Source organism: Nerophis ophidion, linkage group LG12, assembly GCF_033978795.1.
Source record: "Nerophis ophidion isolate RoL-2023_Sa linkage group LG12, RoL_Noph_v1.0, whole genome shotgun sequence".
Classification (NCBI taxonomy): domain Eukaryota; kingdom Metazoa; phylum Chordata; class Actinopteri; order Syngnathiformes; family Syngnathidae; genus Nerophis; species Nerophis ophidion.
The window spans coordinates 22,116,925-22,137,516 of record NC_084622.1 but is presented as its reverse complement, the minus strand read 5'-3'; the positions used below and the strand labels follow the sequence as shown (position 1 = coordinate 22,137,516).

At 40.7% G+C, this 20,592-nt stretch overlaps 1 protein-coding gene and 1 long non-coding RNA gene across 10 annotated transcripts in view; one reads left to right on the top strand and one right to left on the bottom strand.

Moving 5' to 3' along the window:
* Positions 1–10,701, top strand: part of si:ch211-212o1.2 (uncharacterized protein LOC492735 homolog) — an 84,458-nt gene extending 73,757 nt beyond the window's left edge. For all 8 annotated transcript variants that reach the window (XM_061917085.1, XM_061917087.1, XM_061917081.1 and 5 more), the window contains one exon: positions 10,086–10,701. In XM_061917085.1, the coding sequence (XP_061773069.1) occupies positions 10,086–10,142 (57 nt within the window). In that variant the 3' untranslated portion in view covers positions 10,143–10,701. The remainder of the gene's footprint in view (positions 1–10,085) is intronic.
* The window catches only part of LOC133563129 (uncharacterized), a 41,423-nt gene continuing 29,482 nt past the window's right edge, over positions 8,652–20,592 (bottom strand). For both annotated transcript variants that reach the window (XR_009808994.1, XR_009808995.1), the window contains 3 exons: positions 13,688–13,826; positions 11,024–11,162; positions 8,652–10,247 (listed from right to left, as the gene is read on the bottom strand). This is a non-coding gene — a long non-coding RNA (uncharacterized LOC133563129). The remainder of the gene's footprint in view (positions 10,248–11,023; positions 11,163–13,687; positions 13,827–20,592) is intronic.

The window sequence follows — 20,592 nt, the reverse complement described above, 5'->3', positions numbered from 1 at the left end:
AATTAATTAAATGACCATAGTAACTCATTAGATGACCAAAGTAACTAATTAGATGACCATAGTAATCAATTAAATGACCATAGTAACTCATTACATGACCATAGTAACTAATTAGATGACCAAAGTAACTAATTATATGACCAAAGGAACTAATTAGATGACTGTAGTAACTCATTAGATGATCATAGTAAATCAGATGACACTAGTAACTAATTAGATAATCATAGTAACTCATTAGATGACCATAGTAACTCATTACATGACCATATTAACTCATTAGATAACCATAGTAACTCATTAGATGACCATGGTACCTCATTACATGACCATAGTAACTCATTACATGACCATAGTAACTCATTACATGACCATAGTATAGCTCAGTTGGTAGAGCGGCCGTGTCAGCAACTTGAGGGTTGCAGGTTCGATTCCCGCTTCCGCCATCCTAGTCACTGCCGTTGTGTCCTTGGGCAAGACACTTTACCCACCTGCTCTCAGTGCCACCCACACTGGTTTAAAAATGTAACTTAGATATTGGGTTTCACTATGTAAAGCGCTTTGAGTCGCTAGAGAAAAGCGCTATATAAATATAATTCACAATATAATTCACAATTCACATAGTAACTCATTAGATGGTCATAGTAACTAATTAGATGACCATAGTACCTCATTACATGACCATAGTAACTCATTACATGACCATAGTAACTCATAAAAGATGGTCATAGTAACTCATTACATGGCCATAGTAACTCATTAGATGACCATAGTAACTCATTAGATGGTCATAGTAACTCATTAGATGGCCATAGTACCTCATTACATGACCATAGTAACGCATTAGATGGTCATAGTAACTCATTACATAACCAAAGTAACTAATTAGATGACCATAGTAACTCATTAGATGACCAGAGTAACTCATTAGATGACCATAGTAACTCATTACATGACCATAGTAACTCATTACATGATTAAAGTAATTAATTAAATGACCATAGTAACTCATTAGATGACCAAAGTAACTAATTAGATGACCATAGTAATCAATTAAATGACCATAGTAACTCATTACATGACCATAGTAACTAATTAGATGACCAAAGTAACTAATTATATGACCAAAGGAACTAATTAGATGACAGTAGTAACTCATTAGATGATCATAGTAAATCAGATGACACTAGTAACTAATTACGTAATCATAGTAACTCATTACATGACCATAGTAACTCATTAGTTAACCATAGTAACTCATTAGATGGTCATAGTAACTAAATGACCATAGTAACCAATTAGATGACCATATTTACTAATTAGATGACCATAATAATTAATCAAATGACCATAGTAACTCATTACATGACCATAGTAACTAATTAGATGACCACAGTAACTAATTAGATGATCAAAGTAACTAATTAGATGACCAAAGGAACTAATTCGATGACTATAGTAACTCATTAGATGATCATAGTAAATCCGATGACACTAGTAACTAATTACATAATCATAGTAACTCATTACATGACCATAGTAACTAGATGACCATAGTAACCAATTAGATGACCATAGTAATTAATCAAATGATCATAGTAACACATTACATGACCATAGTAACTAATTAGATGACTATAGTAACTCATTAGATGATCATAGTAAATCAGATGACACTAGAAACTAATTAAATAATCATAGTAACTCATTAGATGACCATAGTAACTCATTAGATGACCATAGTGACTCATTAGATGACCATAGTAACTCATTACATGACCATAGTAACTCATTAGATAACCATAGTAACTCATTAGATGACCATGGTACCTCATTACATGACCATAGTAACTCATTGCATGACCATAGTAACTCATTAGATGACCATAGTAACTCATTAGATGGTCATGGTAACTAATTAGATGACCATAGTACCTCATTACATGACCATAGTAACTCATTACATGACCATAGTAACTCATAAAAGATGGTCATAGTAACTCATTACATGGCCATAGTAACTCATTAGATGACCATAGTAACTCATTAGATGGTCATAGTAACTCATTAGATGGCCATAGTACCTCATTACATGACCATAGTAACTCATTAGACGACCATAGTAACTCATTAGATGGTCATCGTAACTGATTACATGACCATAGTAACTCATTAGATGACCATAGTAACTCATTAGATGGTCATAGTAACTCATTACATGACCATAGTAACTCATTAAATAACCATAGTAACTCATTAGATGGTCATGGTAACTCATTAGATGACCATAGTACATCATTACATGACCATAGTAACTCATTAGATGGTCATAGTAACTCATTACATAACCAAAGTAACTAATTAGATGGTCATAGTAACTCATTACATAACCAAAGTAACTAATTAATGACCATAGTAACTCATTACATGACCATAGTAAATCATTACATGATTAAAGTAATTAATTAAATGACCATAGTAACTCATTAGATGACCAAAGTAACTAATTAGATGACCATAGTAATCAATTAAATGACCATAGTAACTCATTACATGACCATAGTAACTAATTAGATGACCAAAGTAACTAATTAGATGACACTAGTAACTCATTAGATGATCATAGTAAATCAGATGACGCTAGTAACTAATTACATAATCATAGTAACTCATTACATGACCATAGTAACTCATTAGTTAACCATAGTAACTCATCAAATGCTCATAGTAACTAAATTACCATAGTAACCAATTAGATGACCATATTTACTAATTAGATGACCATAATAATTAATCAAATGACCATAGTAACTCATTACATGACCATAGTAACTAATTAGATGACCAAATTAACTAATTAGATGATCAAAGTAACTAATTAGATGACCAAAGGAACTAATTAGATGACTATAGTAACTCATTAGATGATCATAGTAAATCAGATGACACTAGTAACTAATTACATAATCATAGTAACTCATTACATGACCATAGTAACTAGATGACCATAGTAACCAATTAGATGACCATAGTAATTAATCAAATGACCATAGTAACACATTACATGACCATAGTAACTAATTAGATGACTATAGTAACTCATTAGATGATCATAGTAAATCAGATGACACTAGAAACTAATTAAATAATCATAGTAACTCATTAGATGACCATAGTAACTCATTAGATGACCATAGTAACTCATTAGATGACCATGGTACCTCATTACATGACCATAGTAACTCATTAGATGGTCATAGTAACTCATTACATGACCATAGTACCTCATTACATGACCATAGTAACTCATAACATGACCAAAGCAACTAATTAGATGACCATAGTAACTAATACCATGACCATAGTTACTCATTGGATGACCATAGTAACTCATTAGATGACCATAGTAACTCATTAGATGACCAAAGTAACTACTTAGATGACCATAGTAATTAATTAAATGGCCATAGTAACTCATTACATGACCATAGTAACTCATTTGATGACCATAGTAACTCAGATGGTCATAGTTACTCATTACATGACCAAAGTAACTAATTACATGACCATAGTAACTAATACCATGACCATAGTTACTCATTAGATGACCATAGTAACTCATTACATGACCTTAGTAACTAATTAGATGACCATAGTAACTCATTAGATGACCATAGTAACTTATTACATGATTAAAATAATTAATTAAATGACCATAGTAACTCATGGGCTTCACAGTGGCAGAGGGGTTAGTGCGTCTGCCTCACAATACGAAGGTCCTGCAGTCTTGGGTTCAATCCCAGGCTCGGGATCTTTCTGTGTGGAGTTTGCATGTTCTCCCCGTGAATGCGTGGGTTCCCTCCAGGTACTCTGGCTTCCTCCCGCCTCCAAAGACATGCACCTGGGGATAGGTTGATTGGCAACACTAAAATTGGCCCTAGTGTGTGAATGTGAGTGTGAATGTGAGTGTGAATGTTGTCTATCTGTGTTGGCCCTGCGATGAGGTGGCGACTTGTCCAGGGTGTACCCCACCTTCCGCCCGATTGTAGCTGAGATAGGCGCCCCCCGCAAACCCAAAAGGGAATAAGCGGTAGAAAATGGATGGATAGTAACTCATTAGATGACCAAAGTAACTAATTAGATGACCATAGTAATTAATTAAATGACCATAGTAACTCATTACATGACCATAGTAACTAATTAGATTACCATAGTAACTCATTAAATGACCATAGTAACTCATTACATGATTAAAGTAATTAAATGACCATAGTAACTTATAATATGACCAAATTAACTAATTAGATGACCATAGTAATTAATTAAATGACGATAGTAACTCATTACATGACCATAGTAACTAATTAGATTACCATAGTAACTCATTAGATGACCATAGTAACTCAGATGACCATAGTAACTCATTACATGATTAAAGTAATTAAATGACCATAGTAACTTATAATATGACCAAAGTAACCAATTATATGATCATAGTAACTAATTAAATGACCATAGTAACTCATTACATAACCAAAGTAACTAATTAGATGACCATAGTAACTCATTAGTTGGCCATAGTAAGTCATTAGAGGATTATAGTAACTCAGATGACCATAGTAACTTATTACATGATTAAAGTAATTAATTAAATGACCATAGTAACTTATTAGATGACCAAAGTAACTAATTAGATGACCATAGTAACGAATTAAATGACCATAGTAACTCATTACATGACCAAAGTAACTCATTAGATGACCAAAGTAACTCATTAGATGACCATAGTAACTAATTTTACATAATTTACATACAGCATAACAGCTTTCACTGTTATGCTGATGACACCCAACTCTACATGCCCCTAAAGCTGACCAACACGCCGGATTGTAGCCAGCTGGAGGCTTGTCTTAATGAAATTAAACAATGGATGTCCGCTAACTTTTTGCAACTCAACGCCAAAAAAACGAAAATGCTGATTATCGGTCCTGCTAGACACCGACCTCTATTTAATAATACAACTCTAACATTTGACAACCAAACAATTAAACAAGACGAATTGCTAAAGAATCTGGGTGTTATCTTTGACCCTACTCTCTCCTTTGAGTCACACATTAAAATCGTTACTAAAACGGCCTTCTTTCATCTCCGTAACATCGCTAAAATTCGCTCCATTCTGTCCACTAAAGACGCTGAGACCATTATCCATGCGTTTGTTACATCTCGCCTCGACTACTGTAACGTATTGTTTTCGGGTCTCCCCATGTCTAGCATTAAAAGATTACAGTTAGTACAAAATGCGGCTGCTAGACTTTTGACAAGAACAAGAAAGTTTGATCACATTACGCCTGTACTGGCTCACCTGCACTGGCTTCCTGTGCACTTAAGATGTGACTTTAAGGTTTTACTACTTACGTATAAAATACTACACGGCCTAGCTCCATCCTATCTTGCCGATTGTATTGTACCATATGTCCAGGCAAGAAATCTGCGTTCAAAGGACTCCAGCTTATTAGTGATTCCCAAAGCCCAAAAAAAGTCTGCGGGCTATAGAGCGTTTTCATTTCGGGCTCCAGTACTCTGGAATGCCCTCCCGGTAAAAGTTCGAGATGCCACCTCAGTAGAAGCATTTAAGTCTCACCTTAAAACTCATTTGTATACTCTAGCCTTTAAATAGACTCTCTTTTTAGACCAGTTGATCTGCCGTTTCTTTTCTTTTTCTCCTATGTCCCACTCTCCCTTGTGGAGGGGGTCCGGTCCGATCCGGTGGCCATGTACTGCTTGCCTGTGTATCAGCTGGGGACATCTCTGCGCTGCTGATCCGCCTCCGCTTGGGATGGTTTCCTGCTGGCTCCGCTGTGAACGGGACTCTCGCTGCTGTGTTGAATCCGATTTGGACTGGACTCTTGCGATTGTGTTGGATCCATTATGGATTGAACTTTCACAGTATCATGTTAGACCCGCTCGACATCCATTGCTTTCCTCCTCTCCAAGGTTCTCATAGTCATCATTGTCAACGATGTCCCACTGGGTGTGAGTTTTCCTTGCCCTGATGTGGGCCTACCGAGGATGTCGTAGTGGTTTGTGTTGTGGTTTTTGCAGCCCTTTGAGACACTACTGATTTAGGGCTATATAAGTAAACATTGATTGATGATTGATTGATAATTAAATGACCATAGTAACTCATTAGATGACTCATTACATGACCAAAGTAACTAATTAGATGGCCATAGTAACTCATTAGATGACCATAGTAACTCATTACATGACCATAGTAACTCATTACATGATTAAAGTAATTAATTAAATGACCATAGTAAATCATTAGACGACCAAAGTAAGTCATTAGATGACCATAGTAACTAATTAGATGACCATAGTAACTCATTACATGACCAAAGTAACTCATTAGATGACCATAATAACTCATTAGATGACCATAGTAACTCATTAGATGACCATAGTAACTCAGATGACCATAGTAACTCATTACATGACAAAAGTAACTATTTAGATGACCATAATAACTCATTAGATGACCATAGTTACTCATTAGATGATAATAACTCATTACATGACCAAAGTAACTAATTAGATGACCATAGTAACTAATTACATGATTAAAGTAATTAATAAATGACCATAGTTACTCATTAGATGACCATCGTAACTCATTAGATGACCATAGTAACTAGTATTTGATGCAGGTTCCAAGCATTGAAGACTTAATATAGTTGAAGACTTCCGGTCATTAGAAAACATGAGCGCACATCATAATTGCAGCTACACTTTACATCTTAAACATCTAAAAATAATATTTGGGAATGTCAGACGGGCCAGATTGAAAAGCTCAACAGGCTGCATGTGGCTCCAGGGTCTTAATTTGCCCAGGTCTGCTCTAAAACCTACAGAAAAGGCTTTGAATGAGAAGGTGTGTCCCAACTTTTTGGCCTGCACTGTACATCATTTGTGTGAGGATCTGTCAAGCAGGCATGGAGGAATGTTAAAGAGACAGACTTAACATAAGTGTACACAAAGTGGTGTCAGCTTGTCTGAAGAAGAGTGTGTGTTGCTGATGTACTCACAACAAAACAATACAAAAGCATGAATTACTTGTGGATTTTACTCCTCACTTCCTGTCATATCTTAAAGGATCCTTGTATTTTCAGCACCTGAAAATGAATCTGGTAGTCATTTCCCAATTATATCAAATAGTTTTTTTTATTTTATTTTATTGTTAGTAGTCAGCCATAGTAACTCATTAGATGTTAACTAACTGTACTTAGAACCCCAGACTCACTATGCTGCTCCTTTTTGGTGTCACGTCATCTACAGAACCGGAGCCCATTTTCCCGTGTGGACAGTGTGGATAAAAGCATGTAAAACGTTTTTTGTGGCTTAATTTCATGTTTTTGCACCCCTGGTCCACGATTACTTCAAAACAAATACGGTTAACATTATGAGTAGAGATGTCCGATAATGGCTTTTTTGCTGATAACCTGATAATGTCCAACTCTTAATTACCGAGTCTGATATCAACTGATACTGATAAATACAGTCGTGGAATTAACACATTATTATGCTTAATTTAGTTGTGATGCCCCGCTGGATGCATTAAACAATGTAACAAGGTTTTTCAAAATAAATCAACTCAAGTTATGGAAAAAAATGCCAACATGGCACTGCCATATTTATTATTGAAGTCACAAAGTGCATTATTTTTTAACATGCCTCAAGACAGCAGTTTGGAATTTGGGACATGCGCATGAGGAGGTTGAAGTGGGGGCGGGGGGTGTATATTGTAGCATCTCAGAAGAGTTAGTGCTGCAAGTGGTTCTGGGTATTTGTTCTGTTGTGTTACGGTGCAGATGTTCTCCCGAAATGTGTTTGTCATTCTTGTTTGGTGTGGGCTCACAGTGTGGCGCATATTTGTAACAGTGTTAAAGTTGTTTATACAACCACCCTAAGTGTGACCTGTATGGCTGTGGACCAAGTATGCATAGCATTCACTTGTGTGTGTGAAAATCCGTAGATATGTGATTGGGCCAGCATGCAATGGCAGTGCCTTTAAGGTTTTATGGCGCTCTGTTCCGTGTATTACTCCGTACATCGGCGTTTTAAAATGTCATACATTTTACTTATTAAAACCGATACCGATAATTTCCAATATCAAATTTTAAAGCATTTATCGGCCAATAATATCGGCAGTCCAATATTATTGGACATCTCTAATTTGAGTGTTCGACACTACCTGTGTTCATCAAATTTTGTCCTTCTGCAACATTTACTCTAACAAGTTCACAGATGAAAATTACATCGTGGCTCTCAATCAACCATCAGCTTCTGCCGAGAGGATTGAGCCCAGATCAATAATTATTTTATAGTCCCGAGCTAGTCCATGGCTAAACGAGTCAATAGTCCAGGTGGCTTTGGCACAACAAGGACACGAGTTGGATGTCCATCAAACTTGTGTAACTGATTAACTGTACTTATCATATTCATGTTAGTTTTAAGTTTACGAGACAGAAAATCAACAGTCTTAACAGTTTCATGGTGTTTTGACAACACGATGGCCTTGCTAGGAGTCAGCCTGACATGTGGAGTGTGTGCTGCAGGCAGAGCAAAAGTCGAAGAGAAAGCTTAAGATAGTGATGTGAAATTAAATGTGTGTTTATTTGCTACAGTATTCTAACAATAAGCAAAAAAGTATGATAAAAGAATCACCATTTCCAGATTTCCCTGCTCCTCTTCCTCTTCCATAGTCTGTTTCCTCATGCTCTGTCAGCATTTCCTTAAGCATCTTGAAGAAAACATCAGTAGAAGAGGACACAAAATGGAATACTAGCAGCTTACCTTCTATTTCTCTTGTTTTTTTAAAGCACCGGGTCTGCTTTATTTTCTCTTTTTTCCCCCGCAGGTTCTGACCTAATCTTTCCTCCTTCCTTTTCAGGATTGCATTTGGATTGTGTTCTTGAATTTTTTTCAATCCAAACTCCGACTAAATCCCTTTTTCTTCGAAGTCTGAATCATTATTTTGCATGAGTCCATATTTGTCTGGAGAGGTCTTTACTGGAAATGTATGCAGACTAACTAACCTCTTCTTTAGTCGTATTGCTACAACTTGCAACGGTCCATCCATCCATTTCCTACCGCTTATCTCTTTCGGGGTTGCTGGCGCCTATCTCAGCTACAATCGGACGAAAGGTGGTGTACACCCTGGACAAGTCGCCACCTCATCGCAGGGCCAACACAGATAGACAGACAACATTCACACTCACATTCACACACTAGGAAACCACGCAGTCACGGGGAAGATATGCAAACTCCACACGGAAAGATCCCGAGCCTGGGATTGAACCCAGGACTGCTCAGGACCTTCGTGTTGTGAGGCAGATGCACTAACCCTTCCCCCACTGTGCTGTCCGCCCTGGCAACCATACTTGCTAAAACATTGTGATGAAGATGCTACCAAAAGACATCCATCCATCACTTTTCTACCACTTATTCCCTTTGGGTCACGGGGGGTGCTGGTGCCGATCCCAGCTACAATCGGGCGGAAGGTGGGCTACACCCTGGACAAGTTGCCACCTCATCACAGGGCCAACACAGATAGACAGACAACATTCACACTCACATTCACACACTAGGGACTAATTAGTGTTGCCAATCAACCTATCCCCAGGTGCATGTCTCTGGAAGTGGGAGGGGCCTATCCCCAGGTGCATGTCTTTGGAGGTGGGAGGAAGCCGGACTACCCGGAGGGAACCCAGGCAGTCACGGGGAGGACATGCAAACTCCACACAGAAAGAGCCCGAGCCCGGGATTGAACCCTGACTACCCAGGACGTTCGTATTGTGAGACGTACTACATCAAATTAAATTGTCTCCAGTCTTCCCCAGGCATTTTGGAGCTAAAAAGTAGGTGTTCCAAACTGTTCTGAAACTGAAACTACCGTGTCTATTTGGGGGTGATTTTACCCGTGGGCATACTTTTTAGGTCCAGAACTATGAAATAAGTGCCAAGGTTGTCAGCATTGGAGGAGCGCTTTAATCTATTCTTCCTATGGTGTCATGTTCCATCCACCGCAGGCTGGTGTAACTACCCACTGGACCAGCTGGGTTTCTGGAGACACATGGAGCGTCTGATTGAGAGAGTGACGGGTCAAAAGCCTCGCTCTGACGACTTGGCCTGGGCTAAGAAGACCGACTGACAGATGGGCTTGCAGACGGAAACATAGCAGATAAGAAGACCTAAAGGGAGGAAAGCACAAACACACACACACTGTACATTATACATTTTCAGTGCATTCTTCATTACTGTATTTCTGTGTGTGCAGAATTGTATCTGCAATGGTTTGTGGAAAAAAAACGCCTCATAGTTCCACTGATAGCAGTCAATCATCTTGTTATTGAATGCTCATTTTCACCAAACAGGTGCAGTATTGTTTTTACGTCTCGTTGGAACCTTTTGGAGGTTGGGCTCTCCAGGAGTGAGACCATGCTGCCTCTTACACACACACACACACACACACACACACACACACACACACACACACACACACACACACACCTTACTGTAAATATTGTTTGGTGGTATTATTTTCTGTTATCTAAATAATGACTCAAGCCTTGTAGAGTCAAACGATGACTGCCTTAATGTTTTTTTTATCTGCTCTTTAATTGGAATAAATACAAAACCATTACAGGTTGCTGCCAGTGTGTTGTGTTTATTGTCTATAAATACATGCAAGTGTGCTTTTTAACATATAGTATGTTGTTCTAAATTTAGTATATGATATATATTAAGAGATAGTTATTATTTCTTGAAAATAAGTTCCATTGTAGATACATTTTTCTGTCCATTCTCCATCAGTTTTATGGCACTCGCTTTTACAAGCTGCAGTTATAAGTCTCTTACGCCCTCTAGTGTCAATACTTAAAACATGTTTCACAAGAGATGTTTTTTTTAAATCTGCATATTCTGACCATCATTCATCAAAGGTGTTATGCACAAGTGAGTGAGTCACCTTGTTCTGATGACTCCATGAACCATGTGACCTCTCACGCTGACTCTTGTCTTCAGTTGCCTCCCCAGAAAGCAGAGCCCCTATTGGGGTACAGCTGGTGCAGCCTCCCCCTGCTGAGGGGTGGAGGAAGGGCCCAACACTGAGGAATAAAAGGTGGGTGCGTTAGAAAGGGGAAGAAACATGGGATATCTAAAATACGGACAACATCTTTATTTAATATACAGTGCACTAACTTAAGAGTGTTTTCAGGTAACAGCTACCGTATTTCCTTAATTGCCGCCGGGTATATAGTATGCGCCTGCCTAGAATTACTGCCGGGTCAAACTTGTTTCGCAAAATAATTAGCGCATGCTTAGCATTAACGCCGGCTCACGATTAATGCCGGGTCAAACTCGTTTCGCAATATATTATTTTTATTAGCGCATGTATAGAATTTCCGCCGGGTCAAACTCGTCACGTCACGAGTGACACTTCACCTGTCATCATTTTCAAAATGGAGGAGGCTGATTTCAATCATTTGAAATCGCATAAAGGGAAGAAGATTAAGAGCCATTGAGTAGGATTTAAGGTCCAAGCTATTGAATATGCTAAAAAGAACAGTAAGCAGCTATGTTTTATTAATATACCGTAGCTGCGTGTGTCAAATATGAGTCATTAAATGACTCCCGCCTCCTGGTGGTAGAGGGCGCTAGTGATCCTTCTTGCGACTACTCGGCTGCAGAAGAAGTGACAATAAGCAGCAAGAGTGAGCAGTGATAGTTTATTTTTTCCTCTCGCTTGCACTTTTAACATGGAGGATTACATATCTAAAATAAAACAGTTTTCTAAACTGGACTTTCAATCGAAGCAGGAGGTGATAAAGGAAGATCTCCATTGGGACAGAGAGTTTTAAAACTGAAGAAAGATAAGGAAGACTTCTATAAACAAGTTATCGACGCTTTTGATCAGAAGGAGCTGCGCATGGACTTCATTTATAAGTAAAGGTAAGACCATAATAACGTTGTTTGTTTTTTTTTATTAAATGTGCTTTTCATGATGGTATCCTTACATCACACTCAAATTTTTAAGCGCAGGCCTAAATTTACCACATGCCTTTATAAGCAACGGAGTGACAAGAAATACGGTGCTTGTTATTTTTTGGGTGAATGTGGAACTACTGTCAAAGCGCTTTGAGTTACTTAAATAAAAATAAAAAACGGTAGAAAAGCGCTATACAAGTATAACCCATTTCCTATGTACTTTGTCACAGAACCCATTAATTGAGGTACTAATGTTTGATAAGAGCTGTTAGAAGGATTTCACCCCAGTCACCTCACACTTTGAGTGACATTTTTGTATAGTTTCATATTTGAAAAAAGCAAAACCGTTGACTTAAGACTTGGACGCTCTAACAATATTGAAGTAAAACCCTGTAGTGCTTTGGAACACAAATGAAGCTAACCCAAACTCACACTTACACCCACTGAGGGAAATCTCCTGAAGGAATCAATAAAGTACTATCTATGATAACCCTAACTTGAAGATTAACCCAAACTAACGCACCTACAGCACATTAAACGTCTTAGCTCAAACCTTATCAATCTAACCCAAATTTGGGTTAGAGGGCAAGGGTTCACTTGACGACATGGTGAGTAACTAGGGATAGTAACGAACGGTATGGTAAGTAACTAGGGATGGTAACTAACGGCATGGTAAGTAATTAGGGATGGTAACTAACAACATGGTAAGTAACTAGGGATGGTAACTCACGGCATGGTAAGTAACTAAGGATGGTAACTAACGACATGGTAAGTAACTAAGGATGGTAACTAACGGCATGGTAAGTAACTAGGGATGGTAACTAACGGCATGGTGAGTAACTAGGAATAGTAACAGTATGGTAAGTAACTAGGGATGGTAAATAATGGCATGGTGAGTAACTAGGGATGGTAACTAATGGCATGGTAAGTAACTAAGGATGGTAACTAACGTCATGGTGAGTCACTAGGGATGGTAACTAACATCATGGTGAGTCACTAGGGATGGTAACTAACGGCATGGTAAGTAACTAGGGATGGTAACTAACGGCATGGTAAGTAACTAGGTATGGTAACTAACAACATGGTAAGTAACTAGGGATGGTAACTAACGGCATGGTAAGTAACTAGGGATGTTACTAACAGCATGGTAAGTAACTAGGGATGGTAACTAACGACATGGTAAGTAACTAGGGATGGTAACTAACGGCATGGTAAGTAACTAGGGATGGTAACTAACGGCATGGTAAGTAACTAGGGATGGTAACTAATGGCATGGTAAGTAACTAGGGACGGTAACTAACGGCATGGTAAGTAACTAGGGACGGTAACTAACGGCATGGTAAGTAACTAGGGATGGTAACTAACGGCATGGTAAGTAACTAGGGATGGGCCACACTGAACATGTTTCAGACTTTTGCATAACGGAAAGTATTTAAACTTGTTTGAAATGTTCATTCTTTCTTTCATTGCAGCCTTTTGCTAAAATCAAGAATGTTCATTTTATTTCTCATTAATTACTCTCTGCACCACATCCTGATAGGAAAAATTGAATTTTTTTGCAAATGTATTAAAATATTTAAAAAAAAACTCAACTCGCATGTATTTAAGTATTTCACAGGTTTTGCTCAATACTTTGTTGACGCACCTCTTGGCAGCGATTACAGCCTGAAGTCCTTGTGAACACGATTCCACCAGCTTGGCACAACTATCTTTGGGCAGCTCTCAAGCTCCATCAGGTTGGATGGGAAGCGCTGGTTTTCTTCCAGGATGTTCTCCCAATTTGGCTGCGGACATACACAGTAACATAATTTTCTTTGTATCACTTTAAAACCATTATTGATTCACTTCAATTCTTCATTTAAAATAGAGACGACATATGCATCCATTCATTTTCTACCACTTGTCCCTTTCGGGGTCCCTGGAGCCTATCTCAGCTGCATATTAATGAACATATGTCAGGTTTTAGCCAAAGGCTAATTTCCCCCTGTAGGTTGTTGTATACCGTATTTTTCAGAGTATAAGTCGCTCCGGAATATAAGACGCACCTGCCGAAAATGCATAATGAAGGGAAAAAACATATAAGTCGCTCTGGAGTATAAGTCGCATTTTTTGGGGAAATGTATTTGATAAAACCCAACACCAAGAATAGACATTTGAAAGCCAATTTAAAATAAATAAAGAATAGTGAACAACAGGCTGAATAAGTGTAGGTTATATGAGGCATAAATAACCAACTGCTATGTTAACCTAACATATTATGGTAAGAGTCATTCAAATAACTATAACATATAGAACATGCTATACCTTTACCAAACAATCTGTCACTCCTAATCCATAAATCCCATGAAATCTTATACGTCTAGTCTCTTACGTGAACAAGCTAAATAATGACATTTTACCGTCATGTGTTAATAATTTCACACATAAGGCGCTCCTGAGTATAAGGTGCACCCCTGGCCAAACTTTGAAAAAAAAACTGCGACTTATAGTCCAAAAAATGCGGTAAATACTGTACAATTGAATAATAATAAACGCAAAAGAAAATCAGGATCACTTGTTTTGTACTTAATGTAGTCATTTAATAAGGGCGGAGCTAATCTATGCATACATTTATATACTTACACAGTGGCCTAGTGGTTAGAGTGTCCGTCCTGAGATCTGTAGGTTGTGAGTTCAAACCCTGGCCGAGTCATACCAAAGACTATTAAAACTGGGACCCATGACCTCCCTACTTGCCACTCAGCATCAAGGCTTGGAATTGGGGGTTAAATCACCAAAAATTATTCCCAAGCGTGGCCACCGCTGCTGCTCACTGCTCCCCTCACCTCCCAGGGGGTGATCAAGGGTGATGGGTCAAATGCAGAGAATAATTTCAATTGGTATTTTATCTTTATATATCAGATCAGCATTTTTACATTTAAAAAAAAAAAATCAAATCTCAGATTGTATTTGGAAAGAATACTACATTTATGGCAAGTATAAGAATTATTATTATTTTTTTGTAGAGTGATTCAATCGGTCCTAGATTTGTTACACCTGTTAGAGACCAGCTCTTTAGACAATGTGAGAAAAGATCATGCAGTGCAGAAACATCATGGCAGCTTCACTCAAATACCTTCTAAATAATTAAAATGGCATACATTATATTTACTGTATTGGACAACATTTTGGTATGTTTTTTGAAAAAAAAGGACTGAATCCAATGTTCCACCTTCAGCACCTTTCGTTGTTGACCTCCAAAATACGCATTCGACTGAATCCAATGTTACACCTTCAGAACCTTTCGTTGTTGACCTCCAAAATACGCATTCGACTGAATCCAATGTTACACCTTCAGGACATTTCGTTGTTGACCTCCAAAATACGAATTCGACTGATTGGTAAATGGTAACATCCGAGTAGGTTTTTCAACTTGTTCAAGTCGGGGTCCACGTTAATCAATTCATGGACGTTGTGTAAATGGTCAATAAAAACAGAATACGATGATTTGCAAATCCTTTTCATCCATCCATCCATCCATCTTCTTCCGCTTATCCGAGGTCGGGTCGCGGGGGCAACAGCCTAAGCAGGGAAACCCAGACTTCCCTTTCCCCAGCCACTTCGTTTAGCTCTTCCCGGGGGATCCCGAGGCGTTCCCAGGCCAGCCGGGAAACATAGTCTTCCCAACGTGTCCTGGGTCTTCCCCGTGGCCTCCTACCGGTTGGACGTGCCCTAAACACCTCCCTAGGGAGGCGTTCGGGTGGCATCCTGACCAGATGCCCGAATCACCTTATCTGGCTCCTCTCGATGTGGAGGAGCAGCGGCTTTACTTTGAGTTCCTCCCGGATGGCAGAGCTTCTCACCCTATCTCTAAGGGAGAGCCCCGCCACACGGCGGAGGAAACTAATTTCGGCCGCTTGTACCCGTGATCTTATCCTTTCGGTCATGACCCAAAGCTCATGACCATAGGTGAGTATGGGAACATAGATTGACCGGTAAATTGAGAACTTTGCCTTCCGGCTCAGCTCCTTCTTCACCACAACGGATCGGTACAACGTCAGCATTACTGAAGACGCTGCACCGATCCGCCTGTCGATCTCACGATCCACTCTTCCCCCACTCGTGAACAAGACTCCTAGGTACTTGAACTCCTCCACTTGGGGCAGGGTCTCCTCCCCAACCCGGAGATGGTACTCCACCCTTTTCCGGGCGAGAACCATGGACTCGGACTTGGAGGTGCTGATTCTCATTCTGGTCGCTTCACACTCGTCTGCAAACTGATCCAGTGAGAGCTGAAGATCCCGGACAGATGAAGCCATCAGGACCACATCATCTGCAAAAATCAGAGTCCTAATCTTGCGGTCACCAAACCGGAACCCCTCAACGCCTTGACTGCGCCTAGAAATTCTGTCCATAAAAGTTATGAACAGAATCGTTGACAAAGGACAGCCTTGGCGGAGTCCAACCCTCACTGGAAATGTGTTCGACTTACTGCCAGCAAAGCGGACCAAGCTCTGGCATTGATCGTATAGGGAGCGGACTGCCACAATAAGACAGTCCGATACCCCATACTCTCCGAGCACTCCCCACAGGACTTCCCGAGGGACACGGTCGAATGCCTTCTCCAAGTCCACAAAGCACATGTAGACTGGTTGGGCAAACTCCCATGCACCCTCAAGAACCCCGCCGAGAGTATAGAGCTGGTCCACAGTTCCACGACCAGGACGAAAACCACACTGTTCCTCCTGAATCCGAGGTTCGACTATCCGGCGTAGCCTCCTCTCCAGTACACCTGAATAAACCTTACCGGGAAGGCTGAGGAGTGTGATCCCACGATAGTTGGAACACACCCTCCGGTCCCCCTTCTTAAAGAGAGGAACCACCACCCCGGTCTGCCAATCCAGAGGTACCGCCCCCGATGTCCACGCGATGCTGCAGAGTCTTGTCAACCAAGACAGCCCCACAGCATCCAGAGCCTTAAGGAACTCCGGGCGGATCTCGTCCACCCTCGGGGCCTTGCCACCGAGGAGCTTTTTAACTACCTCAGCGACCTCAGCCCCAGAAATAGGAGAGTCCCCCACAGATTCCCCAGGCACTGCTTCCTCATAGGAAGACGTGTTGGTGGGATTGAGGAGGTCTTCAAAGTATTCCTTCCACATATCCACAACATCCGCAGTTGGGGTCAGCAGAACACCATCCGCACCATACACGGTGTTGATAGTGCACTGCTTCCCCTTCCTGAGGCGGCGGATGGTGGTCCAGAATCGCTTCGAAGCCATCCGGAAGTCATTTTCCATGGCTTCCCCGAAGTCGATCATGGAACTGCGGCCTAGGGTGTCCTGGTGCCAAGTGCACATATGGACACCCTTATGTTTGAACATGGTGTTTGTAATGGACAAATTGTGACGAGCACAAAAGTCCAATAACAAAACACCACTCAGGTTCAGATCCGGGCGGCCATTCTTCCCAATCAAGCCTCTCCAGGTTTCACTGTCGTTGCCAACATGAGCGTTGAAGTCCCCCAGTAGGACAAGGGAATCACCCGGGGGAGCACTTTCCAGTACTCCCTCGAGTGTACCCAAAAAGGGTGGGTACTCTGAACTGCTGTTTGGTGTGTAAGCACAAACAACAGTCAGGACCCGTCCCCCCACCCGAAGGCGGAGGGAGGCTACACTTCCGTCCACTGGGTTGAACTCCAACGTGCAGGCTTTAAGCCGGGGGGCAACCAGAATTGCCACCCCAGCCCGTCGCCTCTCACTGTCGGCAACGCCAGAGTGGAAGAGGGTCCAATCCCTCTCGAGAGAAGTGGTTCCAGAGTCCTTGTTGTGCGTCGAAGTGAGTCCGACTATATCTCTACTACGCGCACTAGCTCAGGCTCTTTCCCCCCCAGTGAGGTGACGTTCCACGTCCCAAGAGCTAGCTTCTGTAGCCGAGGATCGGACCGCCAAGTGCCCAGCCTTCGGCTTCCGCCCAGCTCACATTGCACCCGACCTCTATGGCCCCTGCTATGGGTGGTGAGCCCATTGGAGGGGTGACCCACGTTGCCTCTTCGGGCTGTGCCTGGCCAGGCCCCATGGGAACAGGCCCGGCCACCAGGCGCTAGCCATCGTGCCCCACCTCCGGGCCTGGCTCCAGAGGGGGGCCCCGGTGACCCGCGTCCGGGAGAGGGAAATCTGGGTCCATGTTTTCTCTTCTTCATAGAGGTCTTCAAGCTGCTCTTTGTCTGATCCCTCACCTAGTACCTGTTTGCCTTGGGAGACCCTACCAGGGGGAATAAAGCCCCCGGACAACATAGCTCCTAGGACTCCTCTACCACGATAAGGTGGCAGCTCAGAGAGGAGAAAAAAAAAAATCCTTTTCAACTTATATTTAATTGAATAGACTGCAAAGACAAGACATTTAATGTTCGAACTGAGAAACTAATTTTGTTTTGCAAATAATCATTAACTTGGAATTTATTGGTAGCAACACATTGCAGAAAAGTTGGCACAGGGGCATTTTTACCAGTGTGTTACATGGCCTTTCCTTTTAACAACACTCAGCAACAACCCCGAGCACAGAGGTAGCTACATGGGTAACATTAGCTATGATGCTAACGGTGCGTTGTGAGTGGTAATACGAGAGAGAAAAGGTGCGAATTTGGTAACAAATGGAGGAATAATCAATTCCCAAGAAAAACAGCACGGCGTCTATCGTCTGGCGGTGGTTGGGCTTCAAGCAGGAATATGTTGAATAATTATGCGGCAAAAGCGTTGCTACAAAAAGCAGCAGGACTGCTAATTTGTAGCATCATTTGAAAAGTCACCAGCTAGAGAATTAGGAGTGCTTGAAACTCCGCATGCCAACATCTCCGTTCAGTGCCACACCAACAAAATGCAGAAGCAACCATTTCCACAACACCGTATGAAAAAAATAATCAACAACAGAAGGAGATAACGTCTGCAGTAACCGACCACCATTTGCTATCATGCAGTTAATTTTTATTTGACGCTTATTGAAATATATTTTGTGACATCATGCACAAATGTGCACTTTGTTTTAAACTATTGTAGTGTGCAACAAGTGCACTTTAATTGAGTGTTTTTGATATGTCATCCTAGTGACATCATGCACAAAAGTGCACTCAGCTTGTTTTAAAATGTCTGACAATCTTGCACTGTTAGCATATATTAATGCAGTATGAAAAAGAATGTTCTAATGTAGACACATAGAATCATCATACTGCTGTGATTATATTCATCAAGTGTTCATTCAAGGCTAAGGCCCAAAAAATTGAGATATACATGGTGTATCGTGACATGGCCTAAAAAATATTAAAGATATTAAAAAAGGCCATATTGTCTACATCACAGATTATGGCAAATAATTGTATTCTGTTTTTATTTACAATTTACACAACATGCCAACTTCACTGGTTTTAGGTTTTGTACATTGAAGAGCTCTCTGTTACTATATTCCAGCAATGTGGAGGAACATTAGCCGCTAGCTAGAATGCGAGAACGCATCCATTCGCTTGTTGTTGTGAATGCATTATCACAATAGAACGATAGCAATACCAACTTTTGTGTGCCGAATTCCTTTTATTGGTATTGTATATTGTCCATATAGCGCAACCTTAACTCTAACTTTTCCTAACCCTAAAGTACCATAAACCAAACCAAAACCCTTATTCAAAACCCTAACTGAACACACTGTACCCCTTAATTCACCTGATCAACACGTTAAAATTGGAACTTTAACCGTGGCCAAAACTGTAACACTAATCCAAACTACCGTATTTCTTTGAATAGCCGCCGGGGCGCTCATTAATTTAAAACCTCTTCTCACTCCTGCACTTATTCAAGTCATGTGGTAAACGTAAGCAGGCGCCAATAATTTTAAAACCTCTTCTCACCCCTGCGTTTACCAATGGCATGCAGTAAAAAATTTTGTGTGATGTAAGGATACCATCATGAAAAGCACATTTAATAAAATTAAAACGTTATTATGGTTATTATTGTCAGCACCAGTGGTTGGGGACCACTGCTCTACAACATGTCATTGCGCCCGCCTTTACACCATGCTGTCTGCGTGCCAGCCGGACGCTTGCATTTCGCTGCTTATAGTACGAGATTGCAAGGCATACTTGTTCAACAGCCATACTGGTTACACTGAAGGTTGTGATATAAACAACTTTAACACTCTTACTAATATGCGCCAAACTGTGAACCCTAACCAAACAAGAATAACAAACACATTTCGGGAGAACATCGGCTCTGTAACACAGAATGCCATGCACCCATGACTCTTACAAGCTGTATTATACACCCCACTAGCGCCAAACCCCGTGCCCCCAACCCCACCCACCTCAACCGACGCACGGAGGGGAGAGGGGATTGGGGGTAGGTGGGGGGGAGAGAGTTGGTGCTAGCGGGGTGTATAATACAGCCAGTAAGAGTCATGGATGCATGGCATTCTGGGTAATTGTTATGTTGCGTTTATAATGTGTTACAGAGCCGACGTTCTCTAGAAATGTGTTTGTTATTCTTGTTTGGTTAGGGTTCACAGTGTTAGGCGCATATTAGTAAGAGT